This window comes from Schistocerca serialis, chromosome 7 (genome assembly GCF_023864345.2).
Source record: "Schistocerca serialis cubense isolate TAMUIC-IGC-003099 chromosome 7, iqSchSeri2.2, whole genome shotgun sequence".
In the NCBI taxonomy this organism is placed as follows: domain Eukaryota; kingdom Metazoa; phylum Arthropoda; class Insecta; order Orthoptera; family Acrididae; genus Schistocerca; species Schistocerca serialis.
In genome coordinates this window covers 175,414,644-175,434,952 of record NC_064644.1, presented here as the reverse complement: position 1 = coordinate 175,434,952, position 20,309 = coordinate 175,414,644, and the positions used below count along the sequence as shown (strand labels likewise).

Genomic DNA, 20,309 nt, shown 5'->3' with positions numbered 1-20,309 from the left:
ACTCCTTAAAATATGTGGTAGCTGTGGTGCAGCTGGTAAAGTACTAATGATTTTAGCTGTAATATTACATTAATTCCATAGATTAAAATAGAAGATTCCACACTGAGGGAGATTGCTATACAGTGAACTATAGTTGAGAGGATATACTCTTAATGGTACTGCCATCTTGCTGCCCCCTTTGACCATGGGAGACGGGGCCTGAAGAGGGCCTGTCCATGGCTGCAGCTTGACTGCTGTCTTGCTCCTCCATTAGTCGTTGAAGAAGGGGTGGATAAGGGATCGAAAGAGCTGTCCCATACAAGTCACCACGGCAAAGATGGGCGAAGTAAGTACCACCAACAGCAGGGATTTAAGGGAGGACTTTAACTAGCTGGATTGGTTCTGCGGAGACGAGGGGCCCTACTGGTAGTTGTGGAGGATGGGTGGTGGACTGGGGGATGCAAGTGTTGTGCACTGTGCCCTGGCTCGGTCTACTATCGGCCTTCATTCATGCATGTGCCAGCAGACATGGGAGAGGCGTGAACAACAGGTGAAGGACACGATGCAGGTCCATGATAGCGTTCACATAATAGTGATTTTGTGACGGTCCTCTTCCTTTCTGACTGCATAAAAGGAGCACCAAATAAACATAGTAACACCTCCAGAATGTAACTGCGAAATGAGTCACAGTGTAACTGTGTTTAAAAAATTCTCCAAGTGTGTTCTTACTATTCTATCATGCAATAATTCATCACATGTAGGAGAGGGGTAGGGGAGTGGGAACTGTTAATAGAGTTTCGCCATACTGGACCCCACTTTGTGCAATAAATTATGCTAACTGGATAATAATTGTGGTAATGCAGATAAGGCAATGAATAAATTATGCTAAGAGTAATAAATTATCGGATATGTATGTAATTATGCTAACTAATCATTAATTATGCTAATTAGATCATAAATTGTCTTGGACCCTCATCGAGCAGACGAGTTGAAAACTGCACCAGAAATCACTCAGTGCGGCTACTAACGCGTTATTAGATCAAAATGTCAGGAGACAGCGCTTCGGTGGTGAAAAGTGCTACTGTACTGTAGTGTTGGAAAACTTTCGTGAATGTTGTTTTCTCTTACGTTATTTTAAAATCCGTAGTTATTATTATCACTATGTTTGTGTACTCACAAGTGTTGCTGTAGTCTTCAGTATGAAGGCTGGTTTGATGGAACTCTCCTGAATAATCTGTCCAAACCTTTTCATCTCTATGTAACTTCTGTTGAACCTGCTTACTGGATTCATCCCTTGGTCTCCCTCTACAGTTTTTACACTCCTGCGTGTCCGTACATTACCAATTATGCCTCAGCATGTGTCTTATCAACAAAGCCACACTTTTAGGCAAGTTGTGCAACAAATTTCTTTTTTCCCAATTCTGTTCAATCCCTCGTCATTAGTTTTATGATGATTTGTCCACAATATCTTCATCATTGCCCATAAAGCCCAATTCTCCTGTTGCCTGAACTGCTTATTGTCCACATTTCACTGCTGTAAAATTCTACACTGCAGATAAATATCTTCAGAAAGGTCTTCCCAACACTGAAATTTATATCAGATGTTAAAAAATTTCTCTTTTTCAGAAGTTCTTTCCTTGCTACAGCAGGGCTGGGTTTTATATTCTCTCTACTTCGACCATCATCAATTATTCAGGAGCCCAAACAACTACTAATACACTATTACTTTTGGTGTATGATTTAGTAACATAATTCCTTTAGCACCATTTAATTTACGTCGTCTACATTCCATTACCACTGCTTTACTTTTATTGAGATTCATCTTATAATCTCCTTTTAAAACATCAGTCATTAAACTGCTGTTTCAAGTATTTGGAACTCTGTGACAGAATTACTATGTCATCTGCAAACCTCAAAGTTTTAATTTTTTCCCTGAACTTTAGTCCCCTCTCCAAATTTCTTCTTGGTTCGCTTTACTACTTATTCATTGTGCAGATTGGATAACATTATGGATACGCTGAAACTCTGTCTCACTCAATTTTCAATCATTGCTACCCTTTCATGTCCTTTGACTCTTGTAACTTGAGTCTTGTTTCTGTATATGTTGTAAAAGTCCTGTCATATCTTGTATTTATACCTGCTACATTCAAAATTTCAAACAGTGTGTTCCAGTCGACAATGTCAAAAGCGTTCTCCAAATATACAAATGCTATAAAGAAAGGATTACCTTACTTCAACCTATATTCTGAGGTAAGACGTAGGGTCAGTATCGTCTCATGTGTTCCTACATTTCTTTTGGACACAAACTGGTCTTCCCTGAGGTTGATTTCTATTAGCTTTTTCCAGTCATCTGTAAATAAACCGATTCAGTATTTTGCAACCATGTCTTATTAAACTGGTGGATCTGAATTATTCACACCTGTCAACACCTGCCTTCTTTCGAACTGGAATTATTATATTCCTCTTGAACTGTGAAGTTGTTTCTCCTGTCTGATATTTCTTGCACAGCAGGTGGAATAGTTTTATTATGGCTAACTCTTCCAAGAATCTCAGTTATTTTGAGGAATGTCGTCACTTACAGGGGGATTGTTTCCACTTACGTCTTTCAGAACTCTGTCAAATTCTTTTCGCTATATCATATCTCCCTTCTCATCTTCATCTTCTTCCGCTTCTCGATCTGTACTATTGTCCTCAATTTGTTTCCCCTATATAAGGGCTCTATATACTCCTTTCACCTTCCAGTTATCTCTTCTTTGCTTCGTACTTACATACCTTCTGAGCACTTGGTATTGATACAACTGCTTCTCTATTCTCCAAATACCGCTCTAATATTTTTGTAAGCGGCACCCGTCCTACCCTATAGCAATGAATGTTTCTATAGCCTTGTATTTGTCCTCTAGACATTCCACTTTAGCCGTTTTGCACTGCCTGTCAATCTCATTTCTTAGACGTCTGCATTATCTTTCGTCGGTTTCATTGGCTACATTCCTATATTTTCTGCTTTCGTGTATTAAATTCAGTATTCCTATGCTATCCAAGGGTTTGTACTAGGTCTCGTCCATTTACCTATGTGATGCTTTGCTGCGTTCACTGTTTAATCTTTCAGAGTGAGCCATTCGAATTCTGTTGCATTTCTTTTCTCTGATAGACTTCAACACTGCATAATGCTCTCTCTGAAACCCTCAATAACCTATCTCTCTGTCACTTTACCCTTTCTTTTTGCAACTTCTTCACTTTTATTCTGCAGTTTGTAACTAATAAATTATGGGCAGATTCCACATCTGCCCCTAGAGACGTTTTACGATTTGAAATCTGGTCTAAAAATCTTGTGCTGCCATCGTACAGGGTGAATCATTTAAAACTTGCACCGAAAATATTGCGGAAGTGGAAAGTGCTACTGATGTGCGGCTGTCACGGAATGCATTGGTTGTCAGGGGCTCGTGCTGTTAGCCCATCAATAGACTGTAATAATACTCAGAACGCGTGTAAACGTACTTTTTTAAATGGAACAATATCTGTTGACATTAACAAGTGAAAAGTAGGGTAAATTAGGAATTCAGTGGTGTTTGTTACACGATTCTAGTGCGAATCGTTTACGAGGTGTCGTACTTTGAAAATTTTCCACACCGACTCTTGCCTGTGCCATTCAGCCTGCGTAGTTACTAGGTATAATGTTATTTGGAAATTTGTGGTGAGTTCCTATGGGACCAAACTGCTGAGCTCATCGGTCCCTAGGCTTACACACTACTTTACTCTAACTCAAAAAGTAACTTAGGCTAAGGACAACACATACATTCATTCCCGAGGGAGGACTCGAACCTCCGACGGGGACAGCCGCGTGAACCGTGGCTAGGCGCAATAGACCGCGCGGCTATCCCGCACGGCTACAATGTTGTCATGTTTGCTTAGTGCGTGCTTGTGTGTTCCTTGAATGTCTTGCGAGTTGCTAGTCAATTAGAGTGAGACAGTCCAAGCAGTTGGGGTCACCAACGTAGAAAAAGCCAGAATTCTCATCGTGTCCGGAGAGTGTAGGAAGAACTCAGTTCGTTCTTGTACTGTGTATGTGGCAAGACATCCCAACAGACATCAACCCATCTTTTTCAGATGGAACGTCAGCGTCCGTGTAGTGTAAAAGTAGTGGGGTAGTGAACCATCAGTTCATAGCCCCATTTTTCATAGACACAACACTGAACCCGCACAAGTACTGCAGCCCCCCAAGAGACCATCTTCCACGGATTCTAGAAGACTCTCCTCTGCAGACTAGGAGGAACCTGTGATACCAACATGATGGCTGTCCAGCCCATAATACACGAAGTGCTACAGAATGTCCTCACGAAGTTTTTCCAAATAGTTGGAGTGCACGCAGAGGACATGTACCTTGGCTGGCCCATTCCCAGGATTTGACGGCTGTGGACCGTTTTTCTGTGAGGGGAGTTGAAAGATGCTGTCTACAAGGACATACGAACTACACACGATGATATGAGAAAGACGTATTACTGCAGCCTGCTCGGACATCTCCGCTGACATGCTAGCACATGTGCATCAGTCGTTCCATACCAGAACGGAAGTGTGTACTGCCGCTGCTGATTGTCATCTTGGACACAACCTGTGATGCTCAATTGTCTCGTTAGTGGTCAGAGTCCACATAACTAGTGTATGCACTTGAGTGTTTCTTTATTTTGTGCTACTACAGGTATTGTGCAAGTGTCAGTGTGCGAACTTTTCAAAATACGATGCCTTGTAAACGATTCGAACTAAAATCCTGCAACAAACACCACCGACATTCTCATGAAAGTGTATGTTTGCACAAAAAAATACACTTTCTAAGTATGATTAGAAACTTTTGATTGGCTAACAGTACGAGCCCGTGACTATCAATCCATTCTTTGAGAACCGCGCATCAATCGCGCTTTCCAATTTCGCAATATTCGCGATGCCAGTTTTTGGTGATTCATCATGTCTAATCGACCTGAAACCTTTCAGTGCCCTCAGACCTCTTCCAACTATATGACTTTATTTCACTATTCTCAAATCAAGTTTTTCTGATGATCAAATTACGCACTGTGCAAAGTTATAGCAGGCGGGTCCCACTTTCATTCCTTTCTCTCACTCCGTATTCTCCTAAAATTTTTCCTTCTCTTTCTCTTCCCATTGTCTAACTCCAATCACCCGCCACAGTTCACTTTTTAACTCTATTCACTTCACGAATAGTTTCCTTTATCATACATTCTCCCACTCTCTTCATTAGTTGCGTAGCTAGCTGGCATATAAACTTACGGCGGTGTGTATCGGCTTCATGTCTCCCTTTGTTGTTTAGTGCGTTTGCTATGTTGTTCATAGTATCTTACCCGCATTCCTCAAACATTATTAAATCGTCTTCTGCATTACCCCTGTTTGATTTTGCAACCATGAACCTATACTGCCCTAACCTTAAGAATATATCACCATTTGTTTCTTGCCTCAGCTATATCCCTGCTTTCGCACTTAACACTGTGCAGACTGTAGTATTGAATTTTATTTGGTACTGAATCACTGTACATGTGTCAGAGACTTTTTGCTCTTGGTGACAGGCCGTACTTCTATGTCGCGTTTGTTGGGTAGAATGTACTAATGCGATTTGTATTTTATAGAGGGATGTCCGTGTATTAGCGGCACGTGATCTTCGAGAAATGAATGACTGTCACGATGTGTGTTTGGATTAATGAGACGAAATCGTTCAGATAAATGTAATCTGTGCTCCGTATTTGATGACTTCTTTGCTAAAATACGACTGACACAGACCTTCCCTGAAACTGACAGAACAGGCCCTACTATTAATTATAGTTTATGAGCTCACTCCTTATATAGCCTGTTCGCTAAAGAGAAGGATCAGAATTATATCCAGCAAGAGGTTATAAAGGGAGGATCTTAAAACCACTGAATTTCCTCATCTTTGAAGGCTTCCTACGTTCTTGTAAAAATCAAGGTACACAAAGATTTTCACATGTGAACGCCACAAAATATCATATCAGGTAGCTTCATTTATATGAAACCACTCACAGTAGCAACAAGAGGAAAATTACCTAACTGTAGGAAATGTAGCATACAAATTCTATCCACTGGAAGCACCACTGAACGCTTTCTGATATTAGGCTATGCATCCGGACATACACAGTTTCAATCACAAGAGATACTTGTGCCTTTGTCCAGTGTTTAAAACATAAGTGTGATATGACGGATTCAGGGAAGCACTGAACCCAACCATTGCTCTATTACTCAGAAGACATAAGCTGACAGGTTCCTCGACATTCTAAGGTCTGCAGCATAAATCAGTTATCAGACGTCCTTGTTAAATGTTCCAGTGGATCTCCAAATACTGTTTACAAAGAGAACAGGATTTTTTCACTACGAATGAGCATCCGTTTCGGAAATATTATTCTTCTACTAACCACAGAATTCCTACGAAAGAAGATGTTGTAATGGAGAATATTATACAGTTTGTTGTAGACAGCATGTAGTCAAAACAGATAACAACGGGTTTTTTTTCATATACACTAATTTCCTCATTTCTTCCAGTGGGCATACTGTATGAATTTTAGAATCTCATACAGAAAGACATGGTGTTATTACCATATCAGATCTCCACAAACCAGTGCAAACTAGCTGACGGGCCTGGTATACGGCGAACAGAAGACTTGTGTATTCTCGCAACCACTCTACAGCGAACGATTCTTCAGCTCCATACCCAAAAAGCCACAAATCATAGGCTTTGTTTGTACTCACCGACGGAAGCGTGTGATTCGAGTTGGCAGCCGGTGTGTCGACGACCACAGAGTTGGTGTGGAACATCATTACCCAAGCCATGCTGAGGAATTTGAGACCGTGCAAGCTGGTGAATCCTGCTCGACTTGTGGACATGATGGCACACCAATTTTTGCGCGCCGAGAAAGCTAACCAAGAACTATCTGGAACAGAAATCGCCAGTTACCTGTCTTTGGATCTTCAGTATTACAGAGATATATTTCACTATTACTTTACGAGTCGTTCGCAACTCAATGTTCTTAAGCCCTTTGTCCTTACATGCAAAATAATGCCAAATTGTTTTGACACCTATGTATATCAAGAAACAATCGATGTTGGAACTAAAATGTAGGGGTACGTATTTGTTTATGTACGTGGTGTCTGTTCTTTCAGATTGCTTCGCTATAAGCGATTCGCCTTGATTGAAAGAACTGACACCATACATGACCCCGTAGCCTTTTATACGGGGTGGACAGAAACAGACCGAAAACCTTGTAAGGATGTTGTAGGTAGTTTGTGCTGACAAATAACTGTTAAGAAAAAATTTCTATATGTTGCTCTGTTTCCGAGTTACCTAGCGTTAAAGTTAGCCACTCAGACCGCTGAACATGCAAATTCAATCGGCACGTGAGATACAATTAGTGTCAGTTGTTCTCATAGCATTTGCGCATATAATAGCGCACGAGACTGCTCAGCCTCGATCGGGTTTGAGCCTAACTACCGCCCCATGTTCATCTTCTGAATCACTCTCTTTTACGTTTTAAGAAGCCAAACTAAGAACACGTAGGCCGACATCGTCTCTGGTAGGGCGCTTGAATGCAGAGGCGTACATATTCCGCTCTTAGCCTGCCCATACTTGCCTGTTAGCCAGGAAAGCAAGCCGCCGCACGTTATCAGCATAACGGGCAGGCTGCTTTATTCCCATACAAGCCAAGCTACGCCCAACCCAAGCAGGGTAAAGGAATCTTGCTTGCCTGCCCGTCCTCCCGCTGATTCCTGTACGCTTTCATTGTACCATTATGAGTAAGGTTCGGAAGTTGATAAAATGTCTTTTCTTACCTGGGTATCGCAAGATGAGGCTCAATGAAATATAATATTCATTTTAGGTCATTGTAGACCAGAAAATGGTGAATTTTATTTGTTCTTTTTCCTTTTCGGCGTCTATCGGGATTATATATTAATTTCGATATGAATAGTTTTCTCTGTAACCTCACTCTCTTTCTTCTTCTTCGTCTTCTTCTTCTTGCGTTACGGCCTCTGTAGGACCACTGGTAACCCCTTCGTGGACTCCATTTTCCACTTCTTCTCCCAGAACCTCTTCATTCTTTCGCTTCTTCTCTCCTGCTCTTCCTCCGAGATCTTCAGTTTCCGTTTCTCCTGGCGGCTCCACTGGTGACATTCTAATCTTTTTCTGTATTCTTCTCTGTCATTTGTCGGCGTACATTTGTTCCTCCAATTTTACTTTCCTTCGACCTTGATCCCCAATTTCAACCAGTCCTTCCGAAGTTCAACAACCCACTTGGTTCCTGTCTTTCCCCTTGTACTCCCTGTTGTTTCCCACACTCTCTTTGTCATTCTGTCCATACTCATCTTAACTACATGCCCAGCAAACCTTGCCCATTTGAGTCTGATTTCCCCGGATATTGTTCTCATGTTGCGGTACAATTCTGCACTAGGTCTTCGCATTCACCTCTCTCCACCTCTTTTGGAACCTAGTATTTTTCTCACTATTTTTATCTCTTCTTTCTCTAGTTGTTCTACCTCATTTGTCCCTAGTGTCATTGTCTCAGCAGCATATAGTACTGCATTCCTCACTGTTGCCTTGTAGTGGCTTATCTTTGCCTCTGTGGATATATTCGTTTTATTGTATATCTCTCTCGTCATGCAGAAGGCTGACCTCATCTTCTTTATCCTCTCTGTTATTCCCTACTTGCTCCTGTTCGTTCCTGTTATAAATTCTCCCAGGTATTTAAATTTGTTCACCATTTGCACAGTGCCTTCCGGTGTTTCCCAGTCTGCAGTGGTGTTTAATGTCTTTGTCTTGTTATAGGAGATCCTCAGTCCCACCTTTCTGGCCTACCTTACTTAAGTTGTCGATTTGTGTCGTTGCGTCTTCTTCCGTCTCACTTACTATTGCTATGTCATCTGCAAAGGCTAGGCAGTCCACTTGAGCCCTGTTGTTCTTTTTGTCCCCCACATGGGTCTTTGGTATTCCCATTTCCTCGTTTATTACTCTCCACAGCCTGATCACTTCGTCCAGTGCTATACTGAACAAGAATGGTGACAATCTATCTCCCTGTTTAACATCAGTCTTGGTCTCAAATTCTTGTGACAGTGCTCCTCTGAATCTCACCCTTGCTTTTGTGTCTGTCAGATTTTTTTTAATAAGTTCTTGTGTAGTTCCATCAAGTCCTCTGTTCTTCAGGATCCTAACAAGAGTCTGTCTGTCGATGGAGTCATATGCCTCTGTGAAGTCCACGAAGGTTATTACTATCTTTTTGTTTTTTAAGGCCATATGTTCTATCAGTTGCTTCAGGATAAATATCTGTTCTACACAACCTCTTCCCTTCCTGAATCCCGCTTGGTAGTCGCCAACTGTACTTTCTACCTGTTCTTCTACTCTCTTGAGCAATAGTTTTGACAGCACCTTGTATCCGACCTCTAGTAGCGATATTCCTCTGTAGTTGTTTGCATCTCTCTTATCCTCCTTCTTGTGTATTGGTACTACAATTGCATTCTTCCATCCTTCTGGCAACTTCTTTGTTCTGCAGATCTAGTGAATTATGTTGGTCATGTTGTCTATTGCTTTGTTGCCTCCCCACTTTATCATCTCGGCTGCTATGCCATCTTCTCCATTGCCTTATTATTCTTCAGATCGCTTATGGCATGTTCGACTTCATCCCTGATTGGAGGGCGTGGCTATCTCTCTTCTGTGTCAGTCCCCAGTTCCAGCTCTTCTTCAGGTGGTTCACAGTTCAGCAGGTCGTGAAAGCGCTCTGCAAAAATCCGACAGCTCTCCTTCGCACTGACAGCTAGCTCCCCATTCTTATCTCTTATAAACAGTTCTCTACCCTTGTATCCAATCCGACTCTTTTTGAATTTCCCGAAAAAGTGTCTGCTGTTGTTTTTCCTGAAGTTGGTCTCAATCTCGTCCAGTTCCTGCTTCATCTTCTGTCTTCTGGTCCATCTTATTGTTCGGGCCGCTTCCTTTCTGGCTCCTGAGAAAACTTACCATTTTTCCGGGTCCTTCTTGCTGCTCCAGTCTTTCCAGGCTCTCCTGCGAGTCTCTACCGCTTCCTCACTTTCCTTGTTCCACCACCAGTGTTTCCATTTCTTTTCTTCACTCTCTTTCGAGTAGTACCGGTTACTCTCAATTCTAGCCGTCTTTAGCTCTATTCTGATACATTTTTTCTGTAGTAAGTAGAACCATATCTGAAACTCAAGATCCTTTGTACTCAAGAACCTGAAGTCTATTATACAGCAATGGCAACTAAAGTAAGCTTTTTGGAATCTTATTTCTGTAACCTTAGTGTTTATCAGGTAGATATGACCCCAGTTCTACCAATTTTAATTACCTTTTCCAGGTTTCCCTGAATTCTTTTTAAGTGGCCAAAATTGTTCATTCTGAATTCCCCAAATGCATTTTAGCAAACAAGAAGTTCATTTTTCATATCACGTTAATCTAAAAAGTACATGTTTGGAAGAAGAAGCTTTTTTCCGTAGTAAGCTTTCTGCACTGCACTGCATACCACCAGAAAGTTGTTTTTAATATCCACGGAGCCATGTTTTTTTCCTACCGAAATCAACGTTTGCAGTAAACGTACAAAGCCTATAAAGTGATAATTGGCCCCATTTGCTTAGTACACATTACCATGCACTTGTCAGCCACTGCGTCTTTGTCCTCCACCAAAATGTCGAATTTACGAACATGTCGTAACATGCTATACGTTCCCGAAAGAGTGTTTAGTAACTTTTTACACAATTTGCGTTGCGACACTCCTTTCGATATATTTGAAGCTGCCTCATAAACTTACGAAACCTCCCCTTGCTGGCCTTGGGCTCTGTTTCTTGAATGGTATATATATACTCCAATTCTTAATTTCTTCTCATTGTTATTTAGGTTTGATTTGTTAATTTTTGTACTCCCACCGTTATGATAAATGAGCTGCAGTGAAACTCCTAAGCAAACATAGTCACGATGGCTTGACAGTGCAAACTGTTGTCAAGTGCAGCAGGTTCAACGGATCCCGTGAAACTTGACAGGGTTGCAGAAACCCATGTTGGCCTGCTTTAACCTCAGTGCTTCAGTAGACATGCACTCTTGAGTCTCCGTTGCGACAGGTTCGGTTAGTTATTGGTTGCGGCGGAGCAAGGAGGAGGAGGAGATTAGTGTTTAACGTCCCGTCGACAACGAGGCCATTAGAGACGGAGCGCAAGCTCGGGTGAGGGAAGGATGGGGAAGGAAATCGGCCGTGCCCTTTCAAAGGAACCATCCCGACATTAGCCTGAAGCGGCGGAGCTAGGGGCAGGCGTTCTAGATAAAGAATTTGTACACGTCTGCCTGGATTTTCGCCCGCTACTGCCTTATTGGCTAACTTCAGTGCTAATTAAGTCGGAAACGAAATGTATCGAATTTTTTGTTAACAATTATTTCTCAGCTCATCCTACACTGCAACACCCTTACTAGCTTTTCAGATGTATAGATGACGAAATGGAAATTCTGACACTAGCCGCCATCTGCCATCGAAACAAATTCAATTGCGACAAGTGAAAATTTGTGCCGGATCGGGACTCGAACCCGGATATCCGGTTCCACTGGAGCGGTCAACTAAATCTTTTGAACTAAACGAGCACGCTCTTCGTCAAACCGGAATTCCCAACTTGCCGCTCACTACATACGTAGCGTCCCATGTCTAGTGCCCTCGCAGCCACGCTGATTACCGCAAAAGATAGGACGGGGAGCGGGTTTGCACTGGGTGATCATTGTTGTCGCAAGGCGCACGTATTTTTAAGTGTTGCGTCTGTTCTTTCGGACGTTGCTGGTGGGTGGAGAGACCTTCAGAATGTGTTGACCAAATCAAGAGACGAACACTCTATGCATCGTTGTGGGTCGAGGCAGTAAGGCAAAGTATGGCCTTGTGTTATTTTGTTGAAAGCTAACGTCAGAGGTTCCTTGTAAACTGGATACGGCGGCCGACCTTAACACGCCACAAATGTAGCCGCTGCTGTATAAATTATCAGCAATGTGAACTGGAGGCTGTCATATTGTGTACCAAATGGAATCCCATACCATTATACTAAGCGGTAGGATTTTACTGTGTTGACGGATGCAACGTCGTGACGTCCGATCTCCTGGGAGCCTCCAAATATAGATGTGATCCCTGTGATGCCATACATAGAATCGGATGCAACTCCAGCGTCCAATGTTGTGGTTGGGTACACCACTTTCGGCGTACCTCTGTCTCTCTCCGCTGTTGTGTCAAGATGTCACGTAACTAAACTTACCTATAATGGTTGGTTGATTGATTTGGGAGAGGGCACTACAAGAGCGAGGTCGTAGGTGTCATCGGATGAGGGAAGGATGGGGAAGGAAATCCGCCGTACCATTTCAAAGGAACCATCCCGGCATTTGCCTCAAGTGTTGTAGGGAAACCACTGAAAACGTAAATCAGGTTGGCCGGACGCGGGTTTGAACTGTCATCCTCCCGAATGCGCGTCCAGTACGCTAACCACTGCACCAAATCGCTTGGTTTACCTGTTATCGAATATGGCTTGGTAGTTTCACAGTTTTGCTGAAGCACTATTAGAAAGTGTTGTTGCAAGATCTATCATAGCCAGATGCGTCTTTAAGGTCGATGATGGAAATTCACCAATCTTTAATTACGTCCTTAAGATCCTACCGGTGATGACTAAATCTCTCTGTTGTGTACATAGTTCCGCATAGTCAGCGCGTACACAACTTTCCCCCTAGAGCGCGCCCTGCTAAGCACGACAGCACAGGCGCAGCGCTCGTCCGTCTCTCCACTACAAGATGGCGCTGCCATAGAGACGGACCAAATTCTGCTTCCGACGATCCGCTTATTAATATGTAACGCAGCCAATGAGATTGCTGCTAACATAGAACCTTTTCTCCTCGCGGATCACACTCGCGCAGTGATACATGAACGCGCGAGGTATTATAACGAGTGTACAGACCTCCGATTAGTCTGTCTGCATTTGTCTGCATCAGTCTGTACCAGTCTGCATTAGTCTGTACAAGTCTGTACGAGTTCTACATTTGTCTGTACCTGTCTATAGTCAAATTTCAGTCTGCACCTAATACGATTACCATATTCCTGTACATAGCTATGAAGATAAATGTATAGACACTTTTGTCAAGTATCAGAGATATATGTGAGAATAAGATTAACGTACCAATACCAAAGGAACTTCAGATTGTCAATTGTAAATAGCATCCAGAACCAAGTTAAGTAATTTTTATGCTTGTTATTATTTTAATAAATGTGTGTGAAAATTAATCAAGCTCTGTTTAAAGTTGGTAACCGTCAATCTGCTACTCTAAGCGTGCAAGTGGCATTTCTATCGTCTGATCTAACGGAAGAAGATAAACACGCCACGATAAGACCACGAGACGTATTGCTGACACTCGCCTACTTCGTTAGAGCGACAGGTCTAATAATCTGATGGTGTGTGTACTGAAGGTCTTACAGTACCCACACCACACTCTCACTGTCCCTCATGTTTACAAACAGGTAGTTAGCACGGACATATGTGGAGCTTAATAATTCTTATGCCTTCAGTAAGTAAAAGAGCACAAAGTACAGGCGAAATGATCAAAAGTTGCCTCAAGCACAATTTAGTAAATATAGCACACAACCACCAACATTCCTCAGCTGAACCTAAACCACACAATTTCACGGTTACAGCTCTTGTCTGTAACGTATATTCACTCAGTCGTGCTTAAACAACTCTAAATTTTAGCACTGACGTGTCCCGAGACTAAACCGAAAAAAGACAGAGACGAGATTAGCACTATGTGCAGCCAGTAACAAGCTTAAGGGAAAACTACAGAAAACCCGAGTGAAATGGCGTTAGATTTGGCCTTTTAAAGACTCTCTCTATGGTGCTGTTCAACTTCTTCAATCTGTAACAATCTATAAATTCCACAGGTAAGAATGTTTATTTTCTACTGGCTGACACCACGCGTATAAACAAATGTGTACCCCTACACTTTAGTTCCAACATATATATTAACTGTTATGAGAAGCAACTAATAATGTATGTAGTAGTTATTTATGCCTACACAATGATAATCCCAGGATTATGACCATGGGATCCATCTTGTATATTAAAATTTAGTTATTGAAAAATTGGTAATTTGTATTAGGGACTCTTTCTCATTAATATCGTTGTCGACTGATTCAGAAAACTCAGGCAGTCAAAGGTATATTAACAGATACCGGAAATTAACAGTGATTTGGCTATAATTGACGCTGAAAATTAGGATTAGGTGACATCTTCAACTAACAATATCTTTTGAACTAATTAACTTTCGTCTAATTTAAATACGTCACTGAGAAGAGAAAAATAGTTCTCTAATTTGAAAGTGGGCTTTCCTTCCGAGATTACCTGTTAGGTCAGAAGATTTTACCTACGGCTGGATGTACGAAGTTTTTAATTTGCAATAACATTGGACTGCCATCAATTCTGACGAAAGTAATTAGCTCATTGCAATCAGAACAACTAACTGACCGTTCTGAATAACAAATTTCTGTGTGTGTATGGGGGTGGGGGTGTTTATACAGTCTTGATAAAGCCGGACATGGTGGCCGAGCGGTTCTAGGCGCTCAGTCCGGAACCGCGCGACTGCTAGGGTCGCAGGTTCGAATCCTGCCTCGGGCATGGATGTGTGTGATGTCCTTAGGTTAGTTAGGTTTAAGTAGTTCTAGGGGACTGATGACCACAAATGTTAAGTCCCATAGTGCTCAGAGCCATTTGAACCAAGTCTTGATAAATACCATCTGATTGACGTAGGAACTTGAACATAGGAATTTTTAAAACAAAATTAGAGAAAATTTTATACAGGTATTAATACATGAAACAGGACTGCGTTCACAGTAGGACGTTGGGTGGCAACTTGCTTTGTCACAAAGGGAAGCTGCGACGACGGTTGCCTTGGGGAAAACCGTGGTTCTACAGACGTCTTCTTACTGCCAATTTGGATACATGTCTTCTGCAAAGAATACCCGTTTTCTGACTAAAGATACGTGGCGTGAATGCTCGATCCTGCACGGCCAAACCAACAATATGTTGGCCCTTCGGACCGCTAGTCGGCGTTGAGCATCTCTTCCTTATTCGTATGATAGTCATGGGATACCTACTACGAGAGCAGCAATATCACGGAACCATAAACCGCAATCTCAGTACGTCATATTATTTCCGCTGCCGAATTCCGACACATGGTGGTGCATATTTTTTCCACTCACAAAGAGTCAATATTCAAATGCGTTTTCTGAATTTGAAACCTGCTACGCCATCTCTCATTGTACAATGTATAAGGGCCAATCAAGTAGATTCCATTTAAGCGCTGTACAGTCCAGAATCGGTATGCCAGTCAGGAAAAATTATCCCTATTACACACCAGGTTGAAGATATCGATTTGGTAAAACACAGTGACCTGCTGCGTGAAGAAGTTTTTGACTGCCATCTGCAAATCCTCGTCCGGCAGAAATCGTCGACCCTTAAAGGCATTTTGCAACGGGCCGAAGGCGTGATAATGGCATTGGGAGAGATTAGGATTATAGGCTGGGTGCTCTAGTGTGTCCCACTTCAGTTGGCTAAATTTCTACGTTACGAAATTTGTGATATGAGGACGTACACTATTATTAAACAGCAGCACCCCTTGTCGCACCATTCCACAATGGTGATTTTCGGCAGGTATGCTACCCTATACACATTCTTCAGTCTCCGATGGACATCAGCCGGTTTTTTGTCCTTCTGCGGCCAAGAAAAGAATAACGGCACGTTGGTCCTAGTTGGAAGCATTTCATAATAACGTCGCTATAGTTCACGTTTTTTCATTTACTGCCCGGACGTCAGAAAGATACGACTGCCAGACTAGTCCCTTGTGTGTACTGTATGTCGGTGCTTCTATACTCGCAACAGAGTCGTGGTACGTTCCATATATGCTGTAGCAACGCCCTCAGACGGAACCTGTTTGATCGCTCCTTGTAGATAGCGTTACTCCTGTCTACTTTGTGCTACTTGTGTTGAAATACATGACGTGAATATACTATCCTGCAGGGCCGAGGATAGAGCCAATGTTATGTCCTCTTTGGCGCGCTAGCTATACAGGGCGGTTAAGAACCTGCATGGCGTTGATTATTACCTCAAAGAACCCATTAGTTTGTTATTTTCTCACTGACAAACGCGAGCACAATATCGTGGAGGAATACAATGTCGTCTTGGTAGTTCATGATGCTACCGCTGCTGAATTCCGACATGAGCTGGTAGACACACTGACGGAAGAAAGTTGCAATACCAAAAAGTAATTAATTTAGAGTACTGAAATTTCAGGAACGTATTTGTCTAGGTAAAATGTTTAAGTGACTAACATTGCAAGATCAAAGGTTAATGTAAGCGCGAGATGGGCCACTGCAAATGTGAAATGCTGATACATCCATAACCGGTGTAACCGCCAGGATGGCAAATGCAACCAAGAAAATGTAAATGCATTGTGTTGTGCAGGTGTCGGATGTCAGTTTGTGGAATGGGGATCAATGCCTGTAGCACTTCGTCAGTCAATACAGGGAGCGTTAATTCTGTTTGTGGGTGATGCTGGAGTTATCCTCCGATGATGTCTCATATGTGTTCCATTGGAGACAGATGTGGAGATCGAGCAGGCCAAGGCAACATGTCGATGCCCTTTAGAGCACACTGGGCTACAACAACAGTATGTGCGTGAGTGTTATCATGTTAGAAAACACCCCCTGGAATGCTGTTACTGAATGGCAGCACAACAGGTCAAATCACTAGACTGACGTACAAATTTGCAATCATGATGCGTGGGATAACCACGAGGGTGCTCGTGCTGTCATACCATTACTGTAGGTGTCGGTCCAGTGTATCTAGCATGCAGACAGGTTAGTTGCCAGCCCTCAATTGGCCTCCTTCCAACCAAGACACGGTCATCACTGACACCGAGGCAGAACCCACTTTCATCAGGTAACACAACAGACTTCCAACCTGCCCCCGAATGAATTATCACTTGACACCACTGAAGTCGTAAATGACGGTGGCTTGAGGTCAGTGGAATGTCCGCTACAGGGCATCTGGCTCGGTGCAGTCCGTGAAGTAACATTCTATTGAGCACCGCTGCCAAAAATAATGTACAATGGCTACATTCCCGCTGCCTGCAGTATCTCAGGAGGAACAAACAGCTTCTCGTAGCCCTATTACATGACCACGTTCAAACTCAGTGAGGTGTTGATAATGGGGTCTTTGTCGCCCTAAAGGCGTTCTTGACTAACATCAACTCAACACGACCAATCTCAAAGGTAACCAACGCTTACGATAGTTAGAGCGTGTAATTAAAAGAAACCTGATTGCTTGCTTAGAGTGGCGCTGATAGGATCATTCTTATGTGACTGACGCGAAATTTGAATAGATATCATCTTTCAGATGTAGAAACATGCACATCTGCTTCTTATTATTGCCATTTTTTCCCGTCAGTTTATATCTTCTTCTCGCAAACAATCATTATTCAAATGCTATTTCTCAAATTGATTCCCGCTGAGTAAGCTCTCCTTTTATATGGAATGTAGAAAGCGTTGCAGCTTTCCTGCTGTCCAATTTGTGTTGTTGCTCTAAAATGCTAATCCCTTTCATTTCTAAGCAGTTGGTAGACTTTCACGCTGATCTGACGTCTGTTGTACGCCCGTTTCACGATGTGCTAATTTCAAGTGTTTAACGAAAACGAAAAATCGTTAAAACAACTCAGGTGCAACCATTTTCGAGCATTGGTCGTTATCCAGCGACATCAAACATCTAGGATGTATGTATGTGTTTTTATAACAGTCCACAAATCTTGTTCTTCCAAACAAGGTGGAAGTAACGGCCCATATTAGTAGCTTAACACACCGTCCACTCACAGTGATGCGACCACTTGCCAAAAGAGTGAATAACCATCTTTTGCAGGACAGACTGCTGCTGGACGTGCAGGAAGAGAATCTATGAGATTCTGGACCCTACTAACAGGGATGTAGAGCTATGCTGTTTCCAATGCCGTGACCTGCTGGCCTAAGTTTCACGCCTAAGATCCAGGGCGCGAACAGTCTGACCGAGATGGTTCCGCAGATTCTCGATTGGTTTCAAATCCAGTGTGTTTGGCGACCCTACTGAAGGTCTTCGAGTCAAGCACGTACACTGCGTACTGTGTGACACATTGCATTGTCCTGCTGCAAGATGACATCGAGCCGAGGTGAACAAACTATATGTGGGTGTGGACATGGTTTCAGAGGATAGATGCACACTTATGTTCATCCCTCGTGCCTTCCAGAATACCACGAAAACATTCCCCAGACCATAATGCTCTATCCTCCAACTTGGACCCTTTGCTTTCAGACGTTTCACGCTGTACACGCCAACGACCATATGTCTGACAGGGTAAAGAACGATTGATCTTAAAAGGCAACCTGTCACCAGTCAGCAGTTGTGGCACTGGCGTGCAAATTCCAGCCTTCGTCGCCGATGTACGGCATTCAGAAAGGGTGCACGAACCAGGTGCCTGCTGCGAAGGCCCATACGCAGCTACAATCGTTTAATCGTCATTGAGGATACACTGCTGGTAGCGCCTTAGTTCATTTGAGCTGTCAGTTGTTCAACAGTTCCAAGTCTACTCTCCGGTACACATCTCCACAGCAGTCTTTCATCTACGTCATTTATGGCCCGTGGTGCACCAGAGTGTCCTCGGGTCCGGTTTCGTATAGCGCCATTTTGCCACGCACGGTTTACTTCAACCACGGTGACACACGAACAGGATACAAACTTAGACATTTCGGAAATACTTCCACGCTTGTCCCAAAAGCCAATGATGATACCCTTTGGACTTCCGATGAATCGCTCCATTTGTGCATTACGACAACAACTGCACTGTTCATCCCCAACACGCTTTATACACTCTCCACTACTAGTACAGCCACCGGCTGTTTGTGCACGTTGACGTCGAACAAAGGCGGTAGCCACATTAATGTGCCTAGTCCGTGTATATCGTAACTACACGATGGTGTGCCGCATCAGTACTGATATCTCGACTGACGACGGCTTAAACCTGGGGACGGTCTGTATCCTCAGGGTACTGGCCGGCTGGCCACGGCGGGATGAACTCGAGCCACACACAGTGGAAGCGTCCTGTAGCGTCGCGCTGCCGGGGAAAGCCACCGTCGCAGCCTGAGAACTTCAGTCTGCGTTCGTCACAGTTCACGCTGCTCACTCAAACTCTCCGTCGGATCAGTCAGTGCATGACGATCCTTGCGCAACCTGGACTGGGTTTGTGTATGTTATTTGCGCTGACCATGCTACTGTGAACCGGTTTACGATGTGTCATTTCGGTCTATAACTGTACTAGCACTTTACATGTCACCCTGTCTATTCACGCTTATAGCGACTTTCTTTCTTTAAAATAAATCATGGCCAGGCACCAATATTTCAAACACAGTGAACGTTATTGGGTTTTGTGTGAACTTTGCGTGCCTTCCGAATGTATCACTTCTCTTAACAAGACGGCGGCTGCCGAAACAGGAATGGAAAATTTTTTTCTGTTTTGGCCCACGAGGACGAGGAAAAGCTGGGACTCTTCCTGTTTCCGTCTTATCTGCACCTCGCCTGTATGCGAGTGAGAGAAATAAATTTAAGTTTATCGTAACAGTTTGTATCAGTTGCCTCAACAGACAGCTGCGCGTGTTAAAGCGCCGCTTCGGGAATGGGGAGGTCCGCCAGCCCTGGTTGAATCTGCCCAGAGGATTAACGAGGAGGCTCGGTATACTGGCTATCCTGGATGCGGTTCTTAGGCAGTTTCTCACGTCCTACTAGGTGAACACTGGGCTGTTACCCAAATGCCGCCTCACGATTCGATAACATTTAGAAAACTTGTGCTCAGTTTCACACGAGTAACATTACACAGACAGTTGGGGTGCACATATTCCATCCCGTGGGATATGGGCGTGGCGACAAGTAGCGCATTCGGCTACCATATTTAGGTGAACTTACAGTGTGGTGACAAAGGTCGCGGAATAGTGATTCACACATACAGGTGCTGGAAGTATCGCATGCACAAGGTATAAAAGGTAATTACATTGGCGGAGCTGTCATCTGTACTCGGGTGATTCATGTGAAAATGTTTTCGGCGTGACTATGATCGCACAACAGGAATTAACGGACCTTGAACGCGAAATGGTAATTAGTGCTAGACACATGGGACGTTCCATTTCGGAAATCGTTAGAGAATTCAGTATTCTGCGTTCCAGAGTGCTAAGGGTGAGCTGAGACTATCA

At 43.2% G+C, this 20,309-nt stretch overlaps 1 protein-coding gene across 1 annotated transcript in view; it reads right to left on the bottom strand.

Moving 5' to 3' along the window:
• LOC126412249 (nose resistant to fluoxetine protein 6-like) overlaps positions 1 to 20,309 on the bottom strand; it is a 385,456-nt gene that overhangs the window by 107,991 nt on the left and 257,156 nt on the right. The window contains exon 7 of the mRNA XM_050081747.1: positions 6,742 to 6,923. Coding sequence (XP_049937704.1) covers positions 6,742 to 6,923 — 182 coding nt within the window. The remainder of the gene's footprint in view (positions 1 to 6,741; positions 6,924 to 20,309) is intronic.